Genomic DNA, 25,896 nt, shown 5'->3' on the forward strand with positions numbered 1-25,896 from the left:
CTGATATATAAAAGGGGGAAGAATGATTTCTCTGACATGAAAGACTTAAGTTTCAAAACCACAACACCACTGAAGTACAGAACCATTATGCTAAAGTTATTCTGTGAGGTAAATCTAGAAAACTAGCCATATCAAATATAATTTGAGGATGTGACTAAATGCCACTCTTTTCTAAGATGACCTCTGTTGACAAAGACATGTATAGGAAATATCTAAACAAGTACTGTCTCCCTGTTGTAGAAGAGTGGATTTAGCAAAATGAAAATGCAACCAATCACTTGGCTACTAGGAGCCTTCCGCCAACACATTAAAAAAATTAACTATTTATTGAGCAGCTCCCATAAAGCAGGTACACTAAACTGGGGACACGGGCCTCCATCTTCATTGAGTTTACACACTTAGCTAAAAAAAGAAAACAGAATTCAGTATTATAAGTGTTATAATAGGAGAAAAACAAGAGTTCATTGGGATTTTTTTGTTTTCTTGGACAGAAAAATTTATGAGTAAACCGAAATCTCAGATGTCTTAACCCAGAGATTCTTAAGTAGCATCATATGCCAATTCTCATACCTGGGGCTGAAAATCTTTACTGCATTGAGAAATTTTACTACTGAGAATCTACTAAAGTGTTACACATGGGAATAAAGCACATACAGGAAAAAAAACTAAGACATTACTCTAGTAAGTATAAACTTAAATCATTTACTACTGAGTGCTTCCTTTAAAAAGCTCAGATAAACAAAACTGAGAAGATATTTTTCACAAGTCTGTCACCAGTATATTTCATTTTAACTATCATGAGTACTATAACAAAGGAGATCATTAACTAGTTCATAAATACCTTTGCAAACACTTTCATAGTATATCCCAAGTACTGTACTCTAGGATCAATAGCTGCATAAGTAGCTAGCATTCTTGTGTTATGTTGAGCCTGAAAAAAATTACATAGCTGAAAACATTTCAAATGTATTTTATCTATCAGATAAAAAGACATAATATACTCCAAATATAATATATAACTGTAAAACTTAAAATACCTGTAAATGAGTCAAAAACTAATCTTCAATCTGAAGGAAATTATCAAGATGATTCTTAAAAATATTTTTGTCTTATAATGCTCCTATTTAAAACTTTTAAACATAAATGTATAGTCAGCGATCTGTGAACTTTTTTTTTTAACCTATAAGCTTTTAAAATGACAAGTGTAAACATACCTAGGTCTATACAGAAAGAGAAACTTACCAATGTATTATATAAACTGATATCACCTTCTAAACCACTTCGTCTATGTTCAAATTTTACTATAGGCACTTTGGCAGTAGTTATAGGCAAAATGTTTCTTAAACCTGATTTAAAACAAACAAATACAGAAACTTCATTAGGTTAAATAATTTTCATAAATCTAAAAAATATTTTGTTGCTTTAAAGCTGTAACTTCATATTCATACCTGGATGTCTCTTAAGAATTTTTGCCAAATTTTCAATTATTTCTTTACAGTTTAATTTCTAAAAAACAAAAGAAACAAATAATAAAGTTTGTCTAATTCAATTTGGCCTTATGCAAATTCACTTTAATCAGGCATTTAATACTAGCATTGAAAATCTCCAGGTATAAGCTACTCAAAGTATATGGTTTAGAGACCTGCAGTAAGGCTACCATCTGGAAACGATGGAAATGCAGAATCTCAGGCCCCACCCTAAACTACCGAATTATAATTTACATTTTAACAAGATTCCCAGGTAACTGACATTCACATTAAAGTGTGAGAAGCACAAAGACAGGAGAAAAATGTTTGCAAATACGTGAATACATAACTAGAGATGGATTTGGTGAAGGCAAAACAGTAATAGTGTTTAAGAACATGGGTTCTTTAAAAAAAAAACAAAAAAGAACATGGGTTCTGAATTTAAACAAACCTGGATTCAGTCTTCAACTAATTATTATTAATTAGCTGTGCGACTTTGACCAGATCCTTAACCCCTTGGAGCCTCATATTACTAGTCTATAAAATCAAATAATTATAAATTCCTGCCCTATCAAGTAGTTGGAAGGATTACATGAAACATGTATGTAAAGCATTCAGCAGCATGCTTGACACAAAATAAGCACTTCAAATCTGTGAGCTATTTATTTGTCATCATGTTGATGAGGAAAAGTAATCCAATTACCAGCACCTACTTCTTCAAGAAAATTCTTACCTCTGCAAATTTAAATATATAGATTTCTTAAAAAATCAGAGACAGCAGAGTTGATATGGTAACAATAACCACAATACAAGGAGTAGGAAAGATAATGGCATTATAAATTAACTGGATTAAACTGAAGAGTATATACATCAGTGCCCACACTTATTACTAAAATCACATTTGCATATCCCAAACATGCTCTTTTTGGTACTGGAGAGCAGTAATCATTGCAGCTTAACCTTGCAGCTTAACCTGAAGATTTCAAGGGAATCTACAATTGCTAATTAAAATAATAAAATTTATTATGCAAGGATACAACTTATGCTAAATTACAAGTTTCAACTATGTCTCATCTGGAAGAGAATGTATTCTTTTTCATTGCTTCAACTTTTCAGTGTGAATGGCAAAGATGATATATAACAGACAAACCCTTAGTGATCAGAAATCTGATTATTACATTTTTATAATTTCCTATTCCTTCAATTCTTGCTCTTCAAAATGGAGAGGGGCGCCTCTTTCCAGTAGATGGCACTGAGTAGAAGTTAGTTAAGAAGAACTAAAATACTTATATTTCCATTTTTTCTTTTTTTTTTTTTTTTGATAAAACGTTAATACCAGTAATAATTTCTTAGGGCCAGAAATAAGGATCTACAGACATCAGTACTCTGCCATCTTTACTCTGGTTCTAACAATTTAAAAGCCACCTTTTGAAAAAATTTTCAGAAACGCATAGGTACACTACTCTGCTGAATTCTTTTATGGTATAATAGAGGCTATACTGACACCACTACAGATGCCAGAAGCTTGGCCACACCCCAATCTTGCAAGCAGTCCCTGATTTTGAGACATAAATTCCAACAGATATGTTGGTAAAGGAAGGAGCAACTATAGGGATCCCCTCCTTTCTAGTTGCTGTTAGGAAGGCCTGGGATAGTTCCCTATGCAATTAGTCCCTTTCTTTACTGGAGCTTGGACAATCTTGTTTCCACTGTTGATGGTACATGAAAAAAGAAAGCATAAGTACCCACTCTCACTGCTGAAGACTGCTCTGGGGGAAGGTCTGCTCCTGGCATCTCACAGTGAAACTCCAAAAGTAGAGGTTAGATTCTACTGTACTATTAGTACTATATTTCAGCTACATTATGGGTTAAATAAATTACAGAGAAGCAGTGAGATACAATGGAAAGAGCATGAACTGTGGAGTCAGACAGACCTGGGTACGAATCCCGGCTCCAACATTTACTAGCTGTGTGAACTTGGGCAAGTCAGTTTATTTCTCAAAGCCTCAGTTTCCTCATCTGTAAAATGGGGGAAATTACCTACCTCGAAGGTGGTTTTAAGAATGAAATGAGGCCTCAGTAAATGTTAGTTCCCCTCCCCACCCAAAATGAGTTTCTAAAAGCTATCCTAGAACACAACATTTGTTAACATTGCTTTACAGAAAAAAATGTGTTCTAAGTGCCCCCAAATTACAATTAACTTGCACAACACAACCCATTTATAAATTAGATGTCCACTTTTATTTTCTAGTGATACAAAGATATCACCTAATGGAAGAGATATGAAAAGACAGAGGAAATGAGATCTGTAGCACCAGCTGCACATTGGTTCCAATGAAAAAAACTACAACTCTATGGTGTATTAATTTTTTCCAAAAATTCAATACAAAGCACTTTTAACTTTCAGTGACATGTTTTTTGTGATATAAAATTACTAAATTTTAAGTAAATTTATTTACTTAGACATCTGAATGTCTTCTAAAATGAAAATGCTAAATGCTTTTACATTTCAAATACTATTATTGCTAATATATTTATACAAAGAATGACACCATACTTTTATCAATACTACATACATAATTTTCAAATACACTCGCATAAAATACATTCTGCAAGAAAATAAACTTCTACATCTCTTTCCAAACACTAACTCTTACCTCTGCATTTTCATGGCCTTCCAGGGTCATACAGATATCCAGATCACTATCACGAAATCCAAATCCATTCTTAGAAGAGCCAAATAAGCACAATCTTGCCTTTTCTAAGTAAAGAAAAACAAAAGTAAAAAGTTTTACAATTAGCAGGAAAGAGGAGTCTTGTATTACCCACTAACGGACTAACACAAGATGATCTTATCTACTTTTATGGCTTAAATACCTTCCATTGCCAGATATACTGAGAAATTCCCAAAATATTCAACTAAAGCCCAGACCTCTTGCCTAAGTTCCCACAACCCTGGTTTCCAACTGCTTTTTCCACTTTTCTACAAACATCATAAAATTAACAAGTCAAAACTAAGCCTTAAGCTTTTTACCTCAAATTTACTATTGCTCTTATAATCCCCATTCTCAGCAAATAGTATCTTTATCTACTCAACTGTTCACGGCACCCCTCTCTCAGCTTCTACATCCAAACGGTCACCAAGTCCATTAATTTCTTTCAACTTAACTATCTCATAAATCCATCTACTTTTCTTCATTCTCCACATCACTACTAAGAGTGAAGTTCAGTATTTGGAGATTTATCTTTTGGAAATGAACGAGTTTTTTTCAGGCACAATTCCAATAGTTTTACAAATATCACCTTAATACATAGACTTAATTCTCCCAAAGTGAATGATTAATCCATTTGATATAAATTATGATAGGGTTATCTTTTCATATTTAGTGTCATTCAATAACAGGTAGCACTTCAAGCAAGCTGTCACTTAACTGGATTGGATTTCTCTCACTATTAATTTTTTAGATTATATACTTAGGTAAGAAATTCTGCATTTTCGAAACCTAATTCTCCAATTCAGTTCTGATGTCCAACTTGAAATTTCAAAAGGCAACTGAGAGACATAAAAGAAGCTATGTTCATCAGCAAATAAAAATGTGCATGAGTTTAATATAACAGACTTAGATTTGGTCAGTACTTTACATACTAACAAATATAATGAAATATGGAATCCTATAGGATATAACAGATTATCTTTTATAAGTACTAATTCATTCTGATGTATAAATCAACTCTTTATCCTTTTCTAAAATATTTGGCCACATAACCCTTGATTCTTCACCTCTGTACCCCAAGTCTACTCCTTCTATTTTGCTATCTCAATTAAATACTATCGCCCAACTACTGAGGTAACAATCTTGAAATGATCCTTGACTCCTTTTTTTCTCCCATATTTACCATGTAAAACATCAGCAAATCCTACTGACTCTACATTCAAAATATGTTCTATTTCTAACCACTTCTAATCGACTCTTCCAGAACACTATATGTCTCATCCGAACTTATGCACAGCCTCATAAATTGTTCCCCTTGCTTCTATTCTTAAGGACCTATACTTCATTCCCTCAGATCATATCACTTAAGTGTTAAAACCTTCCAGAAGCTTCTTATTAGATACTCAAAATTTAAAACCCTTCTACCAATACCTCTAAGGGCTAATGATTCAATCTCCAGGCTACCTCTCAGACCTCATCTTTCTGTTACAATCTACCTCACACATTCCACTGCAGCCACATTGATGTCCTGTGTGGACTTCAAACATGACAAACATAATTCAATCTTGGGGTATCTGTACTTGCTGTTCTTACTCTCTGGAATGTTCTCTCCTTGGATATTCATATAACTTGCTCCCTCACATTATTCATGGCTCTCTTCAAATGTCACTTTATCAGAAAGAACTACCGTAACAGTATAGAAAACTTCCCCATCACTATCCTTTTAACTCCTACATTTTAATAGCATTTATTATTTCCTGATACTATATTATATATCTAACTATCTGTCTACCCTTCTTAATATAAGCTTTCCAAAAGCAGTTTTCACCTTTTGTATTGGTACTGTATTCCCAGCGCCTAGAATAGTACCTAAAACATAACATTCAATGAACACTTTAAATAGAACTCAGACTAGGTGGCTATAATAATAAAAGCAATCAATTTTTAACATATGACATACCATCATATTCTTTTTGAATAAACTTTTCCAAGCCAATTAAAATTTGCTCCCTGTTGTGTTGTTCAGAAAAGGGTGGTGATAACTCATCTAAGTTAAAAAAAAGAAAAAGGAAAAAGGAAAAAGAAAAGTAAGGAAAATGGAATCTGAAAAGGTCTTCAATTTTTTACCCTCAACTCTTTACTTAAAATTTCATTATTTATTAACTTCTCTGACTTTAAAATCATAAATGTTACTGGGGAAGGAAGGGGCAGGGGACAGCAGAAAAATAATTTTTATAGGTTTATGTATATTTCACACATATTCATTTTCCCTATGAAATACCTACAAAATATATTTACCTCTATAAATTCTTTAATATTGTTTTCTTCAGAAGTTCTGCTCTCTTCCCATATGCTTGTGTTTCCTCCCTTTAAGTCTATACTCAATATTGTTATGTAAAGCACCTGACCCATTCAAGCCCCAGTTTCCTCAAACTGTACAGTGTCACAAACTGTACCCAAATGAGACAACAAACTTAACCGATAAATGTTGTATGTGTTCTGAATGCTCCACATGTCAAGATTCAAGATTCTTATCTTCCATCCACAGCCTTCAAATGACTTAAGTGAATTTTCTTATTCCCTAAAGCACTTGCCAGTTTATAGTAGCCATTCAATTTTCTAGTTATTTCCTTTATATTCATATTATTTTTCCAAATAAGACAACATAGTCTCAAGAATAGTCTTTTTTTTTTTTTAATCTCTTCCTCCAGACTCACCCCCAAGAGTTAATACAGTAAGGGGAACAAAGCAGTAATTTACTGTAACGAATTAAACTAATATTCAGCTTTTGAAAAACAAATGCAGCATCTGGGATTGCAAGTTGAATACAGGTATACTTCATACCTCATTTTGCTGCACTTCACTTTCTTGCCCCAGATACTGTGTTTTTTTCACAAATGGAATTTTTGTGGCAACCCTGCACTGAGCAAGTTTGATAAGCACCTTTTCTCCAACCAGCATTTGCTTACCTTATGTCTGTGTCACATTCCAGTAATTCTCGTATTTCAAACTTTTCACTATTACTGTACTTGTTATGGTGATCTGTAATCAGTGACCTTTATGTTACTACTATAACTATTCTGGAGTGTCACAAACTGTACCCAAATGAGACAACAAACTTAACCGATAAATGTTGTATGTGTTCTGAATGCTCCACTAATTGGCCATTCTCCCCATCTCTCTCCCTCTCCTCAGACCTCTCTATTCTGAGACACAACAATATCAAAATTAGGCCAATTAATAACCTTACAATGGCCCCTATACTATTCAAGTGGGAAAAAAATATATCATGTCTCTCACTTTACATCCAAAGCTAGAAATAATTAAGCTTAGGGAGGAAAGCCTATCAAAAGTCAAGATAGGCTGAAAGCTAGGCCTCTTTCACCAAACAGCCAAGTTGTGAAAGCAAAAGGAAAGTTCTTAAAGGAAATTAAAAACGTTACTCCAGTGAACACCAGCAAGAGGGACACCTGGGTGGCTCAGTCAAACATCTACCTTAGCTTCAGGTCACGATCTCAAGGTCCTTGGATCAAGCCCCGCACTGAGATCCCTTCTCGGGGGAGCCTGCTTCTCCCTCTCCCTCTGCAACTTCCCCTGCTTGTGCTTTCTCTCTCTCTCTCTCTCTCTCTCTCTCAAATAAATAAATAACTTTAAGGAAAAAAAAAATGAACATGAAACAGCCTTACTGCTCATATGGAGAAAGTGTGAGTGGTCTAAATAGAAGATCAAACTAGCCACAATACTCGCTTAAGCCAAAGTCTAATTCAGAGCAAGGCCCTAACTTTCTTCAATTCTATGAAGGCTGAGAGAGGTGAGGAAGCTACAGAAGAAAAAGTTTGCAGCTAGCAGAAATGGGCTCATAAGGTTTAAGAAAAAAAGCCACTTGCATATCATAAAAGTCCAATGTGAAGCAGCAAGTGACAGAATAGATCTAGTTGAGATATTAATGAAGGTGGCCACGCTAAACAACAGATCTTCAATGTAGACAAAACACCCTTACACTGGAAGATACCATCTAGGACTTCCATAGCTAGACAGGAAGAATCAACGCCTGTCTTCAAAGCTTCAAATGGCAAGCTGACACCCTCTTGTTAAGGGTTAATGTACCTGGAATCTTTAAGCCAAAGCCAATGCTCATTTACCAAACTGAAAATCCTAGAACCACTAAGAATTATACTTAATCTACTATGCCTGTGTTTTATAAATGAACAAAGTCAGGATGACAGCACAACTGTCTGCAACATGGTTTACTGAATATTTCAAGCCCAATGCTGAGACCTATTGCAGAAAAAAAGATTCAACATTACTGTTCATTGACATTGCACCTGGGCACTCAAGAGCTCTGGCAGAGATCTACATTAAGATTAGGGTTGTTTTCATGCCTGCTAACCCAACATCTATTTATTCCACAGTTCATGCATCAAGGAGTCATTTCAACTTTCATGTCCTATTAAGAAATCCATTTGTGAGATTATAGCTATCTCTTATGTATCTGTGTAAAGTAAACAGAAAATCTTTTGGAAGAGGAGTCACCATTCTAGATACCATTAAGAATATCTATGATTCATGGGAAGAAGTCAAAATAGTAACATGAACAGGGGGAGTTTAGAAGCTGATTCTAACCCTCATGGATGACTGTGAGGGGTTCGAGACTTCAGAAGAGGAAGTAGCTGCAGATGTGGCAGAGCCGGAGAATTAGAATAAGAAATGGAGCCTGTAGACGTGACTGAATTATTGCAATCTCATGAGACGAATTGAATGGATGAGGAGCTGTTTTTAATGGATAAGCAAAGAAAGTGGTTTCTTGAGATAGACTCTATTCCTGAAGATAACCATGAAGACTGTTGAAATGACAACAAAGGATTTAGAATATTACATCAACTTAGTTGATAAAGTTGATAAACATAGTTGCTAAAACTGACTCCAATTTTGAAAGAACTTCTGTGAACAAAATAGCTACCTAACAGCATCACATGCTACAGAAACCATTCATGACAGAAGAATCAATGTGGCAAACTTGTTATCTTATTTAAAGAAACTGCCACAGCCACCCTGGTCAGTCAACAGTCACCAATACTGAGGCAAGACCCTCTAGAAGCAAAAAGATTACAATTCACTCAAAGCTCAGATGATAGTTAACATTTTTTAGCAATAAGGTATTTTTTAATTAAAGTAATTGTTTTTCTTTAGACATAATGCTATTACACACACACACTTACCAGATGTCAGTATAATGTAAACATAACTTTTATGTGCACTAGGAAACAAGTTCATTTGACTCACTTTATTGCAACACTCATTTTATTGCAGTGGTCTGGAACCTAACCCACAGTATCTCCGAGGTACACCTATAGCTGAATTACAGGTGTATATTTTTTTTATTTAAGTGGTGAAAGTATTCTGTATGATACTATAATGGTAATAAATAACACAACGCACTTGTCAAAATTCACAAAACTGTGCACCACAAAGTCAACTTTACAGTATGCAAATTTAAAAAATCATCTAGGAGGTTGGGGAATCTCAGGATAGAATGCAGGTTATACCAAAATAATCTACATGTGTAAGACAACTTCACTCAAGGGAGTGAGGGAAAAGGTACTAGCCTAAATAACTTTTTGAAAATGAGTGGAGATTGTAAGACTAAGGGCAAAAGGAATACACACTAAGTACTGTACTCTGATAAAGTTATTTCCCATACGGGTATTAGATAACAGTTCTGATAATGTTATACAACTGTATTTAAGTGGAACAATTAAATAAAAAAGCAGATGATGACAGCCACGTTTCTCATTGTAGGGAATGGGAAATTTAAAGCAGAAGAGTCTTGAACGAGCTATATGGTAATGTATTCAAGTTGGAGCCATCAGCACAAAATCATGTTTAACTTAATGTAAGATGGTCACATAACAGAAATTTTTATAGATACGAACATATACTAAGTATATACATATAATTTTCTCACTCACAGAGAGCCTAAAAGCAACAACACCCAATAACAGCAAGCACCCTTGCTTCTGGATCCTGGTTTCTAATTCCATTCTCTAATAAAAGGAATCAGGGCTCTTTGGATATATATCTAATTCTAGGACTGGGGAGGAAAATATACATGATGAGCCTGGAGCATCTTGTAGTGCCAGAAAGTAAGGAAGGGCTTTGAAAAAAAAAAAAAAGAACAAATAAACAACCAAAAAAAACAAAAACAAAACAAAACAAAACAAACAAAAAAACCCCACACACTGATGGGGGTATATTAAAGGTCCCGGATACCAAATAAAAGAGCCAAATGTGGAACAATATGAACAACATTGTAGTATTAGATCATAACCCAAAGTATAAAATATCCATGAATTCATAAAGATATAAAAATGAATGAATGAATACAAATAAATGTAATGTCTTATATCTTAATAAAGCTGCTGGGAGAAAAAAATGTGCCACAATTCAGCTATTCAACTCCCAGGTATTACCCAAGAGAACTTAAAGGATGTATCTTTTACCCAGACCCACACACAAATGTACAGAGCAAATTTATTTGTAACAACCGAAAGTCAGAAACAAATCAGCAGGTGAATGGTAAACAAATTGTGGCACATCCATATAAGGAAACACAGCTCAGCAATAAATATGAATGAAACATTTACACACATCACAACATGGATGAATCTCAAAATAATTACGCTAAACAAAAGAAGCCGGGATCCCACCTCAGAAAAGAGTATATTCTATGTGATTCTATTCATATAGAACTTTAGAAAATACAAACTAATCTATAGTAACTAAAAAAGGGTAAGTGGTTGCCTGGCAAAAGGCTGGGAAAGGAAAAGGTAGGGGAAAGATATTATGATGGGGAACCAAATGCTACGACATGAGAAGATTTATCTTATCTGGGACATAGCAAGTAATTAAAAAAAAAAAAAGTTTGCTGAGTGAAGGTTTATCCCAGGTAACCATGAATGTTTGTTGAATAAAGGTATGTAAGGCTCTTCCCAAAATATGATAGCCTTATCTCCCTCTATTATCTTTCTTTTATTCTACCAAATCCAAGGCAATACTTCTCCCAAAGAAATTATACACCCTATAATTTTGTGCATAATCTCCCAAATCTAAAAAAGATCCACTCCAGTTAAAACTAATTGAGTTTGTACTGCATTTTGTTTACCACTACTATAGCATATAATATATTCTGCTTCCAATTACAGCAATTTTCATAATATTATATATCCGTCTAGAGCAGAACTGCGCAAGAGCATTGCAATGATGGAAATGTTCTTCTAGACTGTCTAATTCAGCAGCCACGTTTAACTACTAGCCACATGTAACTACTCAGTACTTGAGATGTGGCTAGTAAAAACGAGGAAATTAGTTTTTATTTCAATTAAATTTAAATAATGGCTACCATATTAGACAGCACAAATCCAGAGTCTAAGCTCTTTAAAAGCAACACATAATACGGACTCTGTATTCCCATTAGCATGTACCACAGTGATGTGCATTTAGTGTCTGTTGCTGGGTCTCTAAATTACCAAGAAAAACAAACAAACGACCAAAAAACCTCTACCAAAACATGTAAGCAAACTGTATTTAAATAAGAAAATAAATATTTAAAACCAAGGAAAGAATCTACTCAGAACAGCTCTAGTAGAAAGACTTACCAAAACATCTTTTACATACTAAATCAAGTATTTCCCGAAATCGATTTGTCATTGGTGGTAGAGGTTTTAGATCAATTTTCCTGAAATCCTCTGGACAATCATTTTTTGAATGGCCATCTTTTTTGCAGATGCTGCATACTATCGTTGGTGGCTATACAAAGGTAAAAAAATAATCTAATAATCTAATAAACTATTGAGGAACTTCATCATCACTTAGAAAGCAGGTCCAAAAAGACTCTTTTATGTAAATCAATTCTTATAACCTGTACTTCCAGGCGGTTTAAAAAAAAACAAGAGAGTATTAATTAAATGCAGTGTTAAATGTAAAAACCATGCTTTAAGTCAACCACTTTAACTCTTCTTCCTACTAAAATGATATTATCAAGATCAGATTTACCCAGAGATGTACGATACAGAAAATACTAGAAGATGCAATAGTATGGGTTAATGCAAACATTTCGGTCAGCTCCCAAGATGAATAGGTGCATTAATTTAACCCTCTGAGATCTTTAACATAACAAAGTAGATTATAAAGAAATTTCAAGTGGCACCTTTCATTGCACTCCAAACAGTATCTATCTTCGTAGTCAATCAACTATAAAACCCTCACCTGGATAGTTGGTTCAATTTATTACATTAGAAAGATACTCAAGAAACCAAACTGTAGGGCTGAACTCAAAAAATAACTTCACTTCATAAAAGGAGTAACTTTTACGCAACAGCCATAAAGTTAATTGCAAACCACCATTTAAAATGTATTCCAGGACTACCAGCCAGGTAGTTAAAACAGTAATGCATCCCAACTAGCTGAGCAAAACATATGGGGAAGGAAGAGAATTATTCTTTTCTTTATTGTAAAGTGCCTAAATCCCAGAGAGCCTCATCCTCCAGGATTACCATGAACATTTACCTAGCCATGAACTCTGATGCAAATTATATATAGAAACCTCTACTTGTTGGAATGCTGTGCTATGATCTAATTACCAATACCACAGGAATTTTATTAGCTTTTCAAAACTTTTTAAAATGACATATTTAAATTCCAGAAAAGGAACTTCCAGAGGGAAAAAATATAGAGAACAAAAAATGTAAACTGCAGTTATATAATTGAGGCTTTTCTAAAAACCTGCCATTTAATTCATTCAATTCATTCTTTCAACAATCCACACGTCCTAAATACTGCAACCTAAAAAAAAAATGCAATAGATATATCCTTACAAAGAATGAAGAAACACAGTTTAGTAATTAGGTTAAAAATTTTAAAGCTTGTCAATAACTAGTTATTGATAAAAACAATAAAACTGGATAACTTTCTAGGTTTTCAAAAAAATATTCTACTTGGTTTACACATGATCTATATAATCTTTCATCTTGGGTGCTGATATATCAATTATGTATACTATATTTGAAGCTATGTGACTTAGTTATAACTTTCTTTCATTAACAAAGTAGTTGCTGCTTCTTTTCTGTTACTGAGGTATTTTGATTTCCACAATTTATCAAGTTAAAGTTTAGATTATTGCACTTTAAAAGTAGGAAAGTTAAGACTTCATTAATTTATAAAGGATATGCCAACACCCAAAGAAAAGCTCAATGGCAGAGACAGAATCTGGACTCTTCATATTTTTGGTTCCTGATCTTAGTTTCTGCTCATCTATCTTTATTAAATTTATATTCACTCACCCCATGTCAAAAAAACAAACAAAACTTTAAAGTAAAATACTATTAGAATTTACAAACCTTATATTCTTCTTTGTGGAAGAAAAAATAAGCATAAATAAAATTTTAAAATACATGCGGCCTCTGACAAACTGATTTTCACAAAATATTTGATGAATCCTTTTATATGAAAAAGTGAAATAAACCAATTAGTAATAAGAGTTTTGAAACCTTTTGGGGTTTTATATACATTCCTTAAAGACAACTACAGGGAAAAATGTAAAAAGGAAAAGTGAAAATATACACCAAAATATAACAGCCTACCATCACGGAGCTATTTTTACATTTCTGAATCTAAAAACTACAAATACAGTTGTTAAAAAAAAAAACCCACAAAATCTTACAAATTGTTTACAAACTGTATCCTACCTTGCCAGAGGTTAAAATAAACTTATCAAACACATAATATAATTCCTGGATGGGGTGGTTATCATCATCATTAAGGTTAGAAGCATCTTCTGTAGCTTTGCAGTTGCAAGAGGTAGCAGATGTGTCAGTGCTCACAATGAGATGTGAACTCTCGGTTTCTGTATTTGACCTGCAGTCTGTACCAACAGATTCATCTGGGTCAGGGGATTTATAATCAACACAATTACACTGGCTGAGTTCCTTTTTTAAACAAGTTTCTGAAGGTGCTAAATCATCTTGTTTCTTATTTGATTTTGGCTCTAATTCACTGCCTTCACTGGTAGAAAGACAGGAAGATTCCTGTCCAAGTTCAACCAAATCTGGTTCATTTACCAACAAACTGTTATCTTCAGTAATACATCTCTGCGATGTACATTCCATTTCATCATATTTATCAGGTTGACCTCTTTCTGCATTTATTTTTTCTGTGCTTTCTCCAAGTAGAATGTAACAACTGGATGCCATACTGTCAGACTTCACTGGTTTCTTATTGCTTATTTTCACCTTCTCTTTTTTCATGGAATCCACTGTAGATTTATTTCCACCCTTCCTCTGAGGACAGGCGAAATACCGATAAGCTGCCCTGAATCTCTCCACAACATATTCATAAACAAGCTGGCTGTTTAAGCTCCGTGCAACATTCCTCTTGACTGAAAATGGATCTAGTAAGAAAGGAAATGGTCAGTTGCTAAGTATCTACTAACAAACTACAATTCCAAGCTTACTCAAACAGATTTGAACTGCTATACTATCAGCAGAGTACAATTTCCCAAACCTTTCCTAACCTAAAGTCTAAGTGGGAGTTCCTGTAAAATGAGTATGGGAAATACAAACAGCAAACATCTTTTCCTTTGTTTCTGTCATAAAATAAAAATGCTAAGGAGAAAAGAGAAAAGAATAATAACAAGGGTAATTAATGAGAGGTTGGCCAAGGACACCAGCTCAGTAATTTAAAAATTTCAATGATAAAACTGGTAAAGGCAGACTGTTATGCCTTCCTAGGCTGTCATTAGATGAACTTTTTCAAGCCTCCTCCAGGACCCATTCATAATTTTTATCTCGTCACAATATTCTTTAGCTACATTCTCCTTGCAATTTAAAGAAAAAAATATAATCTAAAATTTTCAAAGCTTCAAGTTAAAAAATGTGATTTTTATATTTAATTTCAGTGAAATCAGAAAATTAAAGGGAGAAATAAGGAAAAATAAAAAAGCAGGAAAAAAGAGATCAAAGAAAGTAAAATTTGGGGTGCCTGGGTGGCTCAGTGGGTTAAGCCTCTGCCTTCCACTCAGGTCATGATCTCAGGGTCCTGGGATCAAGCCCCACATCAATGCATTTGGCTTTCTGCTCAGCGGGGAGCCTGCTTCCCGCTCTCTCTCTCTGCTCTCTGCCTACTTGTGATTTGTTACATAAACAAATAAATCCTTTAAAAAAAAAAGAAAATTAAACCAAAATTTAAATATGGTCCAATCTAAAATGGGTATGCTGAAAAGGTTTATAACAACTACATCCTCATTATTAAGAAAATATAAAAGATCTCGAAAATGCTTAGCAGTTTTTGGATTTTATAAGCTTTAAATACAAAAATTTAATATAATATATATAATATAATAATATAAATAAATACAAAAAAACAAATGACACCCAAAAGATACACATTTTCTCCACTACTGAAGATCACCAAGTAAAAGAATTAACAGGCAGGCTTCAGACTGTTAATGTTTGGGTATCTGTTACTTTTTGCTGTTATCTAAGTCTACAGGATGTTACCTAAATCCAAATATTTTCGCTCTCCTTCTAGAAGAGGAAAAAGAAAAAGACGAGAAGACCAATTATGATAGCTACAAGCTTTAGAGCTCATTTATTTACTATATATAAGTGTATAAGATTTAAGTACATTTTTGAGTGTATAAGAGTATCTGTGGGTTCTACAGAAGGCCAACAGAGGACAGGGAACAGAAGAATATAAAGTCTAAACAGACTACAATGATGGACAGAAATTCAGTTCCCAATCTGTAAAAAGTGAAATGCTACATGATCTAAGTTTTCTAGAAACCGTTCTATTACTTTGCATTCTAAAATCTTAATATTCTTGGGATTTCATGTGAAACTTTTTTACCAACAATTTTTTTTTCCCAAATCAATCTCTCCTCTCTTTGGCTTAGCCATATTTAACAACTGAGGCACTTTTTTTTTTAAATGTTTTTGAAGTATAGCTGACAATGTTACATTATAGTTTCAGCTGCACAACATAGTGATCCAACAACTCTATTGTTACGCTGTACTCTCCCCAAGTGTAGCTTCCATCTGTCACCATACAACTCTACTCCAACACCAGTGATTATGTTCTCAATATACACTCCAGTGACTTACACATTACATAGAGATGAGGTACTTTAGAAGACAATGGAAAAACCAGATTTTCAAATTACATTTTAACATAACTTTATGACAGAAACTTACACGAATATTCTAAGACTATTTTGAGAAATTTCTCTATTTTCCTATATTTTTGAAAATTTTCAAAAGAATTAAATAAAAATAAAGGCATGTAATAAGCTAATAACCCAAACAATATATTTATAGTTTTGAAACCTTAAAATTATTAATCTTATAAAACTATCATGACTTGATAAAGAATTTACTTGACATATATAATGACAACCTAGTGGCATACACAGTGCTACAAAGCCAGAGATATAATTTATAACACTGTATTAGAAACAAAAGATGAGTGGCACAAAAACATATTCTCCAAATGAAATAGAACATATCATCTCACCTTCAATAGCTATTCGCCTTTTAGGCCAGTTTTTGTTTTCTCTTGTTAAAATATCTTGTATCCGTACACATATGACATATTCTTCCAAAGCAAAATCCAGTGTGTAAAATTTTAGCAGCTCTAACCACAACTGCCCCAAGGATACCTGATTTGGTGTTCCCAATGTTAAAGGAGACTGGAAAAGAAAAAATATTTTTCATTTAGGTTTCACAGAACTACAGAAATCACTGAATTTTCATTTTAAAAGCTCTCAGACATTACTTTTCCAAAAACTGAGGCATAAAGAAGTAACTTACACAGCTGGGAACACAGTCCTAGTTCATGGACTCCAAGAATTTTATGGTTTTTTCCATTAAACCAGTGATTCTCAACCCTGGCTATATCAGATCACATTGGGAACATTAAAATACACTAGTTCCTAAGCTCCATACCATTCCTACCTCCCACACCTTTCCCAAGATTCTGATTTAACTGACCTGGGCAATGGGATTTTTAAAGCCCCCTAAGTGATTCTCCTGTGCAGCCAAGGTTGCAAACCACTGCATAACAATTACTGCAGTTCCTTGTTCTGGTAATTACTTTAAAAATCTAAGTAAGTGCCCTGGGCTTTTAAAAGCTAATTCCTTCATTCAGCAAACATTTATTTAGAACCTACTATGTCCCTAGCACTGTACTGGGGATATAAAAAAAATAATGAGCGTTCACACTTAAACATAATGGTCACTCTGCATCATTCACTCTTTTTAAGTGTTGCACATACAGTTACTATTACTTCTAACAACTCTATAAGGTAGATAATACAGGAAAAGGATTTTACTCAGGACCACCTGGCTACTGAATTCATGTTGCTAATCACTCTACCTACCATACTGCCATTCATATAAGGAGAGATCCTACTTTACAGAGTATTAGGAAAGGAAGAGATAATTTAACAATTAAAGTAAAGACTGTGTGCTAACATGGTCCTCTAAATTAGGGGGGTTTTAACAAAAGAGATAATATCTGAATTCTAAAGGAATTAGCTAAAAATGACCACTAAAGAACATAAACAGTCATCCATTCATTCAATTCTATGATTATTCATCCAGTGTCTACTATGTGCCAGGCACTTGGGCTATATCTGTGAAAAAAAACCTCAAGATCCTTGCCTTACTGGATCTTCCTTTCCAGGGGAGGAAGATAACAAAAAAACAAGTAAATTACATAGCAAGTTAGAAAAAGCAAAGTGCTGTGGAAATGAAAAGAAGTTGAGTAGGTTTAGTAAAAAATGAATTGGAAGAATGGGAGTATGACATGGTTTCCGTGTTAAATAGCATGGTCAAGACAGCTCTTGTTAAAAAGGTATGATTTGAAGAAGAGGGAAAAGCATTCTAGGAATAGGGAATAGATAGAGCAAACAAACTAACTAGAAGTGTTACTAGCTTTAAAAATAAAACCATGAAAGCTAGAATAGAATAGCAGAGAAAGGAGAAGAAGAGAAGAGAAAACAAAGGACTAGTCAGTAAGGACTCCTCAATTTGTATTCTAAATTAAATGAGGAGCAATTGAAGCATTTTGAGTGTGGAGAGAAGGAAGGACATGATATGACTTAAGTTTCTGAAGAACCATTTTTTAAAAAGAAAAATTTTTTTTTTTAATTTATTTGACAGACCGAGATTACAAGTAGGCAGAGAGGCAGGCAGAGAAGAGGAAGGGAAGCAGGCTCACTGCTGAGCAGAGAGCCCTATAAGGAGCTCGATCCCAGGACCCTGGGATCATGACCTGAGCCAAAAGCAGAAGCTTTAACCCACTGAGCCACCCAGGTGCCTCTGAAGAACCATTTTGATTGTTGTGCTGAGAACAGACTATAGTTGGCTCCTGAATGACACAGGGGTTAGGGGCACACAGACCCTTATGAGGTCAAATCTACATATTAACTTTTGACTCCCTCAAAACTTAACCAGTGATATATGCTGTTAGCCAAAAGGCTTACTGATTATGCAGTCAACCAATATATATTTTATATGTTATATTTATCATGTACTGTATTCTCAGAGTAAGCTAGAGAAAATGTTAAGAAAATTATAAGAGAAAAATACATTTATAGTACTAGACTATATTAAAAAATAATCCACATAAGTGGACATGCACAGTTTAAATCAGTGTTATTCAAGGATCAACTGTATAAAGAACAATGGTAGATACAGGGAAACTCATTATGAGACTACAGTAGTAATCCAAGTCAAAGATGATAGTGGCTAGGACAAGCATGTTAACAGTGCAGGTGGTGAGAAGTTGTCAAATTCTAAATATATTTTGAAATAAAAATGACAGGATTTCCTGACAGTCTTGATACAGGGTATAAAAGAGAGAAGTAAAAGATGACTCCAAGGCTTCTGACTGATCATCTGAAAGGACGAAGTGCCATCAATTTAGATGTGAACACTGCTTGTGGAGAAAGAGGAAGACCAGGAGTCCAGTTTTCGGCATGTTAAGTTTAAGACATCTATTAAGACATCTAAGAAGCGACATTAAAAAGGTAATTGCAAACAACTATAGAATTTCAGGAGTGTGGTTTGGCTGAAGACTTAAATTAGAGAGTATTATACAGATAGTATGTAAGACCCATGCAACTGGATAAGATCACCAATAGAGTGAAGATGCAGAAGAAAGGCGAAGGGATCAGGGACTGAGCCCTGAAGCATGCCAACATTAAGAGATTCAAGTGGAAAGGAGAAACCAGCGACAAAGACTGAGAAGAAATAATCAGTCATGGGTGTGCTATCCTGAAAGTCAAGTTAAGAAATTTTTCAGAGTAATCCACTGGTAAATATTGCTGATACATCAAAAAATATAAAAATTGAGAAGCAGGGGCGCCTGGGTGGCTCAGTGGGTTAAAGCCTCTGCCTTCAGCTCAGGACATGATCCCAGGGTTCTGGGATCGAGCCCCGCATCGGGCTCTCTGCTCAGCGGGGAGCCTGCTTCCTCCTCTCTCTCTCTCTCTGTCTGCCTCTCCGCCTACTTGTGATTTCTGTCTGTCAAATAAATAAATAAAATCTTAAAAAAAAAAATTGAGAAGCAACAATTGGATTTAGCAACATGGAAGATAAATGATATTGACAATACAAATTTTGGTAGGTTGATAAGGGTCAAAGCCTGATTACAGTGAGTTAAGAGGAAACTGATATTGGAAATAATGAATATGAACAATTCCTTCAAGAAGTTTTACTGGTAAAGGGTACAAAGGAATCGCTGGGAAGGGAAATGATATCCATATTTTTATTCAAAATGGGAAAAATAAAAGCATGTTTGCTTACAGATGAAAAATTGCTAACTTAAGGAAGGAAAGAGAAGAGGTGCTAGAGCAGTGTTACAGAATAAATAAGAATGGATGGGATTAAATACCCAAGTGGAGAAAATTAGATAGCAACTTGGGAAGTTCCTTTATGAAAGCAGGCATCAAGGCAGACTATATGAGATAGCAGCAGGTGGTGGTGGGAGTATGCAGAAGTTCTCTTTTGATTTCTTCAGTTTTCTCAGTGAAGTAATAAGCAAAATCATTAGTTGAGTATTGGTGGTTTGAGAGGAAAGGAAAAAGAAGTCTAGGAAAGTGGGAGAATTGAAGGGACTAAGAATGACTGTTCAGGGAACTACATATAATTCAGTATAGCTAAAGCAACCATTTCAGTAATGCTTTTATTTCTGTAATAATATGTCTATTTCAGAAGACTACATACTTCTGGAGGACACAATCCATGGATATTCATCTTTGGTTCCCTAGCCCTCAAGATAATGTCTGGCACATAGCAGGTCCTTAATAAATGAATGTTGAAGATTAAATAAGCAAGCCACCCCCAACAGAGGAGGAAAGGGCCTTTATTTTTCCACCAATCTGGCAACATAATTCCCATATGCTAAAGTTGTGATCACAGCCCAACTCCTGAAGGAAATTTTCCTTGTCTAAATGAAAAAGATACAAAGAATTACCATATGATAAGATTCAAACAATACACATCTTCCAAAATGAGGTACAAATTCATTAGGGAATCTCAGTACTGAAAAACTAAACCAGATCAACCCCTCACTTTACAGATGAGGAAAATGAGGCCAAGAGGCTTATGCAGTCAGTCAATCTACTATTAAAGAGCAGCTTCAATAGAAGGCATCACAAATTCTACAGATAGAAAAGCCAAAAACAAAAACAAAAACAAAAAAAGCTTACTTTGCCATGTTTTTCCTTCATGGCATTACTTTGGTTGTCTGTGTCTGTCTTCTTGGTATCATCTTTTGGTTGGTCTGCCTTAGCTTTGTTTTCCTCAGCAATTGAGTTTTTCTCAGTTGCACTACTTGAATTATATTCCCACTTCACAAACTTCTCTTCTACTATGCCCTTCAGCTGAAAGTCATCCATTCTTTTTGGGTCAAAGCCTTCAATCTATATAAAAAGGCATTCCAAATTGGTAGTGGAAAAATTATTAAAAAAACAAAACAAAACAAAAAGATGGACAAACAAACAAACCAGAATTCTGCTTAAAATGTTTGAACAGAGTACTCTGTCAGAGCAAACTACACATATACAAGCACATATACGTCACAAATTCATGCTTACCCAAGTTCCAAGTAAGCAAGGAAGAAGAGGGGGTTTTCTTTGTTGTAGAAAAAACATCACCATTAAAGCAAAACAGTAGGAAGGGATTCCACCATCAGTTTGGGAGTCAATATAGCATAACTGCAAAACAGAAGGGGAGAAAATACTGCCATTAGCTTTAATTTTCTTTGTTCCCCTCATAATTTTGTTTTCACTATGATCACTCACCACCCTGAAATAACTGTTAACACATTGGTGACAGTCTTTCCATTCATTTCTTTATTGCATATAAAGTCACATATATATTTTAATGGAATGGAGTTAAATGGAATATCATACATAGTGCTTTTACTGTGTACACATTTTTCAAATATTTTACCTTGCCTTCTACTTCTGCCTCAATGTTAAAGATCATCTATGAACACTTACATGCCTTTTTCTATACTCTAATAACTACATACAAATCTATTCCTATATATTTCTATTTTCTATATAAATGCAGGAAAGATTTTGTTTTATGTCATTCGCTTAGCAAAATTATATATTATACACATCTGTGTATTATTCTTCTCCCTTAACAATGTAACAATAAAGCTCCTCTAAGTCAATTAGTACAGATTATTTATTTACTTTCTTAGCATTCTCTTAAATGCTTAAATTATAGGTTATGATCTGTATGGCTACTTAATAATCTTCCCACCCAAGGACATTCACATTTTGTTCCCAATTTTTGCCACTTTAAGCAATGCTGTTTTATCTTATATGCATTTCCTAATTATCGGTGCTTATTTATATGAGCTGTTTTCCCAAGAATGTGTTTGCTGTATTTAAAAATGTGTGCTAGAGGGGTGCCTGGGTAGCAAAGTCAGTTAAGCATCCATCTCTTAGTTCAGCTCAGTTTGTGGTCTCAGGGTCATGGAATCAAGACCTGTGTTGGTGTCTGTGCTTAGCGCTGAGTCTGCCTGGGTTTCGCTCTAATACCTAATTTTTAATAACAGTTTTCCAAAATCACTACAAAAATTCCTCTTTTCACGAGTTAACATGAGTGTACACGTAACACTTTCCAACACTAAGTATTACCACTTTTTAAAAAATGCCAAGGGTGGGGGCCTGGGTGGCTCAATTGGTTAATCTACTGTCTTCCTCTCAGGTCATGATCACAAGGTCCTGGGATCTGCCCACACAGGCCTGCATCTGGCACCATGCCGAGGAGGGAGCCTGCCACTCCCCCTGCCTGTGCTCTCCCACTCTCCATCAAATAAATAAATAAATAATCTTTAAAAAGAAAATGCCAATGTGATACAATTATCTAATAATTACTTCAATTTGCATGTCCTCAATGTTGATATTACACAATTTTTATATGTTTACTAACCATTTAGATTTGCTCTTTTCTGAACCACCTATTGAATCTTTTGCCAATTTTTTCTATTTGTACACACTGCATATCAATTTACATTACAGTTAATAGCCCTTTAAATCTGATACATACACTTGGACAATGTTATTTTTCCCAATCTGTTTTTATTTTGACCTTATTTAAGGAAGCTTTTATCATGTAAAATATATTAACGTGTGTGTGTATATATAGTTAAATAGGCTTTCGCGATATAGCTTCTAAGTTTCCTATCATAAGAAGGTTTCTCCAAACCACAGCATATATACATACTATTAAATTTTCTCCTAAAATTTTGATGTTTCATTTAAGTAGAATTTATTTTTGCACTTAGTGTCCTAAGGATTCAACAGTATTTTCTTCAAGAAATACACAGTTGTTCACTGAAACTAATAATACACTATATACTAATTAATTGAATTTAAATAAAACAAAATTAAATTTAAAAATACAGCTAAAAAATAAATTAAATTTAAAAATACAGTTGTGACAGCACCATTTACCAAATAAACCATTGTTTTATTACTGAAATGAAATATTTTATTTTCTCATACATTAAAATTTCATTTACACTAGGATCTACTTCTGGACTTCTGTTTCACAAATCTATTTGTCTATTCCTATGCAAAAGGCATATCCTTGAGTAAGCAGTTTCACAGTGGTAAAGTAGGTCCCCTTCACTAATGTCCTCTTTCTGAATTCTTCTGGGTACCCTCAAACATTCTTCCATACTAATTTTAAGACAATTTTATCAAATTTTTTTTTAAAATTCTGGGCATTTCTAATTGAAATTACCATACATTTGAAAATTAAGATGACTTTACATTTTAAGGGTACCATCTCCTTACCTAAGAACTTTGTATCTTTGCAGTTTCCAAAAATTCAGGAGTTTTCATTAATTACTCACTTCCCCTAAACTCTCATAACCAATACCTCTCTCTACAAGTCTTACCTCCAAAACTCATCCCAAATCTGTCTACTATGCTTCATATCCATTCAAACCTAGCACACACCATTATCACCTCTGGCTGATCTACTACAGCAGCCTGATTAATGAGTTCTTTTCTTGTACTCTTTATCCCAGAAAGATCTTTTCAAAACATAAATCACATCAACTCATACACAACTTTTAGAACTGCTTTCTCACTGCAATTAAAATCCAAATTCCTGGGATGCCTGGGTGGCTCAGTCAGTTTAGCATCTGCCTTCAGCTCAGGTCCTGATCCCAGGGTCCTGGGATCAAGTCCCGCATTGAGCTCCCTGCTCAGCAGGGAGTCTGCTTCTCCCTCAGCTACTCCCCCCTCCCCGCCCCTCATGCTCGCTTGGGCACACACCTTCTCTCTCTCTCTCTCTCTCTGACAAATAAAATCTTTAAAAAAAAAAAAATCCAAATTCCTTAACCAATGAAACATTCACTCTCACTTCATTTCAGCCACTCCTGTCTTCCTGGTCTTACAAGCTCATTCAAACCTCAGAAGCTTTGTACTAGCTATCCGGGATACTATTCCCTGAGACTTTCAAGTGGCTGGTTGCTGCTGGTCTGAGTTTACGTATCACTTCCTCAAAAAGACCTTCCCTAACCATCTGGTATAATGCCACTCTCTTATCACATCATCTCATTTTTACAGCACTAAAATCTATCAGATACTGTGTTACTTATATATTTATTTACTGGCTGATTCTTCCACAAGTATGTAAACTTCATGACAGCAGGACTTTATATATCTTTAGATATTTCAAGCACCTAGAATAGTGTCTGGCACACAGGAAGTATTCAACAAATGTTCGCTGAATAAATGAATTTGTTCAGATTTTTACATTTCAATAATACAATTTTCTTCCTGTACCTTTTTTATTAAATTTATTCCTTAATATTTTACAATTTGTGTCACCATCGCTAAGGGATACTTTTCCATTTCCACTCTACCAGGTTATTCCCATGACAGAAAAAAAGCTACTGATTATTGTATGTTTATATTGTAATTTGTCATCTTACAAATTCTTTCTTTTAAATTCTCTTATAAGTCCCAACAGTTTTCTTACTAAAGTTGTATAGGTATACAATCATATCTTTAAAAAAATTTTGTTTCTCCAATGTTTACATTATTTTCTTATTGCATGTTTAAATCTCCCAAAACAATGTACAACATTACTACCGAACATCTCTATAATACTCCTAATTCTAACACCTACTGCTTGAGTAATTCACTGTTTAGAATGTTTGTTATTTTTTTAGTAAACAGTCTTCATCAATTTCCTTTACAAGTTTACTTAAGTGGGTTTTTTTTTTTAATGAAAAACATGCCTTTTCAGCATCAATGTTTTTTCTTCTTCAAACTGTTAATATAATAAATTGTGTTAACAGATTTCCTGATATTAAGCCATTATTTTACTCCTGAAATAAACCCTATATAGTCGTGGCATACAACCTTCTGATACACTAATATATTGTACTTGTTATATTTCATTTAGACTTTTGCATCTACAACTTTTGCATCTAAGACCAGTCTATACTAGATTTTTTTTAAATGTTTTCATTTTTTATTTAGGTAATAAAGATAATTATCACTAAAAAGTTTAATGGCTTGGTAAATTTAAGAATACAGGAGCTCCTGGTTGGCTCAGTCAACAGAGTAAGACTTATACTTGGGGTCATGAGTTCAAGCCCCATGTTGGGCATAGAGCTTACTTGAAAAATAAAAATACAATTTAAAATGAAAGGATAAAAAAGACTTATAAAAAGGGCCTCAGGAGCACCTGGGTGGCTCAGTGGTTAAGCCTCTGCCTTTGGCATGGGTCACTATCCTAGGACCCTGAGATCAAGCCCTGCTTTGGGCTCTCTGCTCAGCGGGCAGTCTGCTTCCAGCTCTCTCTCTCTGCCTGCCTCTCTGCCTACTTCTGATCTCTGTCAAATAAATAAATAAAATCTTAAAAAAAAAAAAAAAAAGCCTCAATCTTTCCACTAGAATAAATTCCCATTTACCCAGAGTCCTAGGACAGAGATATGCTGCCTAATGACTAAATCAAGTTAATTAAAAACATTTTGGTAACTGTAAGGAACTGTTCATGTATGCTGTTAACACTACTGAACATCTCACAGAGTAACAACATTTAGGAAGTTTACAAGAGAGTTTTTAAAACACAGGGAGGGATGTCTAGCCAAGCTGTGGAAAAAACCTAAATGTCTAT

The 25,896-nt window shown here is 34.4% G+C and overlaps 1 protein-coding gene across 13 annotated transcripts in view; it reads right to left on the reverse strand.

Annotated features, from left to right (window-relative positions):
* The window catches only part of TUT4 (terminal uridylyl transferase 4), a 133,621-nt gene that overhangs the window by 30,281 nt on the left and 77,444 nt on the right, over positions 1-25,896 (reverse strand). For 12 of the 13 annotated variants that reach the window (XR_009345211.1, XR_009345210.1, XM_059136633.1 and 9 more), the window contains exons 10-19: positions 21,333-21,452; positions 20,946-21,158; positions 16,745-16,919; positions 13,924-14,624; positions 11,836-11,986; positions 6,141-6,227; positions 4,124-4,227; positions 1,449-1,506; positions 1,243-1,346; positions 842-931 (exon numbers count right to left, since the gene is read on the reverse strand). Coding sequence is in view for 11 of the 13 variants with exons in the window: in XM_059136633.1 (XP_058992616.1) it covers positions 842-931; positions 1,243-1,346; positions 1,449-1,506; positions 4,124-4,227; positions 6,141-6,227; positions 11,836-11,986; positions 13,924-14,624; positions 16,745-16,919; positions 20,946-21,158; positions 21,333-21,452 (1,803 nt within the window). In the remaining 2 variants the exon portion in view is untranslated. The remainder of the gene's footprint in view (positions 1-841; positions 932-1,242; positions 1,347-1,448; positions 1,507-4,123; positions 4,228-6,140; positions 6,228-11,835; positions 11,987-13,923; positions 14,625-16,744; positions 16,920-20,945; positions 21,159-21,332; positions 21,453-25,896) is intronic. The other variant, XM_059136639.1, reaches the window with a different exon arrangement.

This window comes from Mustela lutreola, chromosome 10, assembly GCF_030435805.1.
Source record: "Mustela lutreola isolate mMusLut2 chromosome 10, mMusLut2.pri, whole genome shotgun sequence".
Taxonomy (NCBI): Eukaryota; Metazoa; Chordata; class Mammalia; order Carnivora; family Mustelidae; genus Mustela; species Mustela lutreola.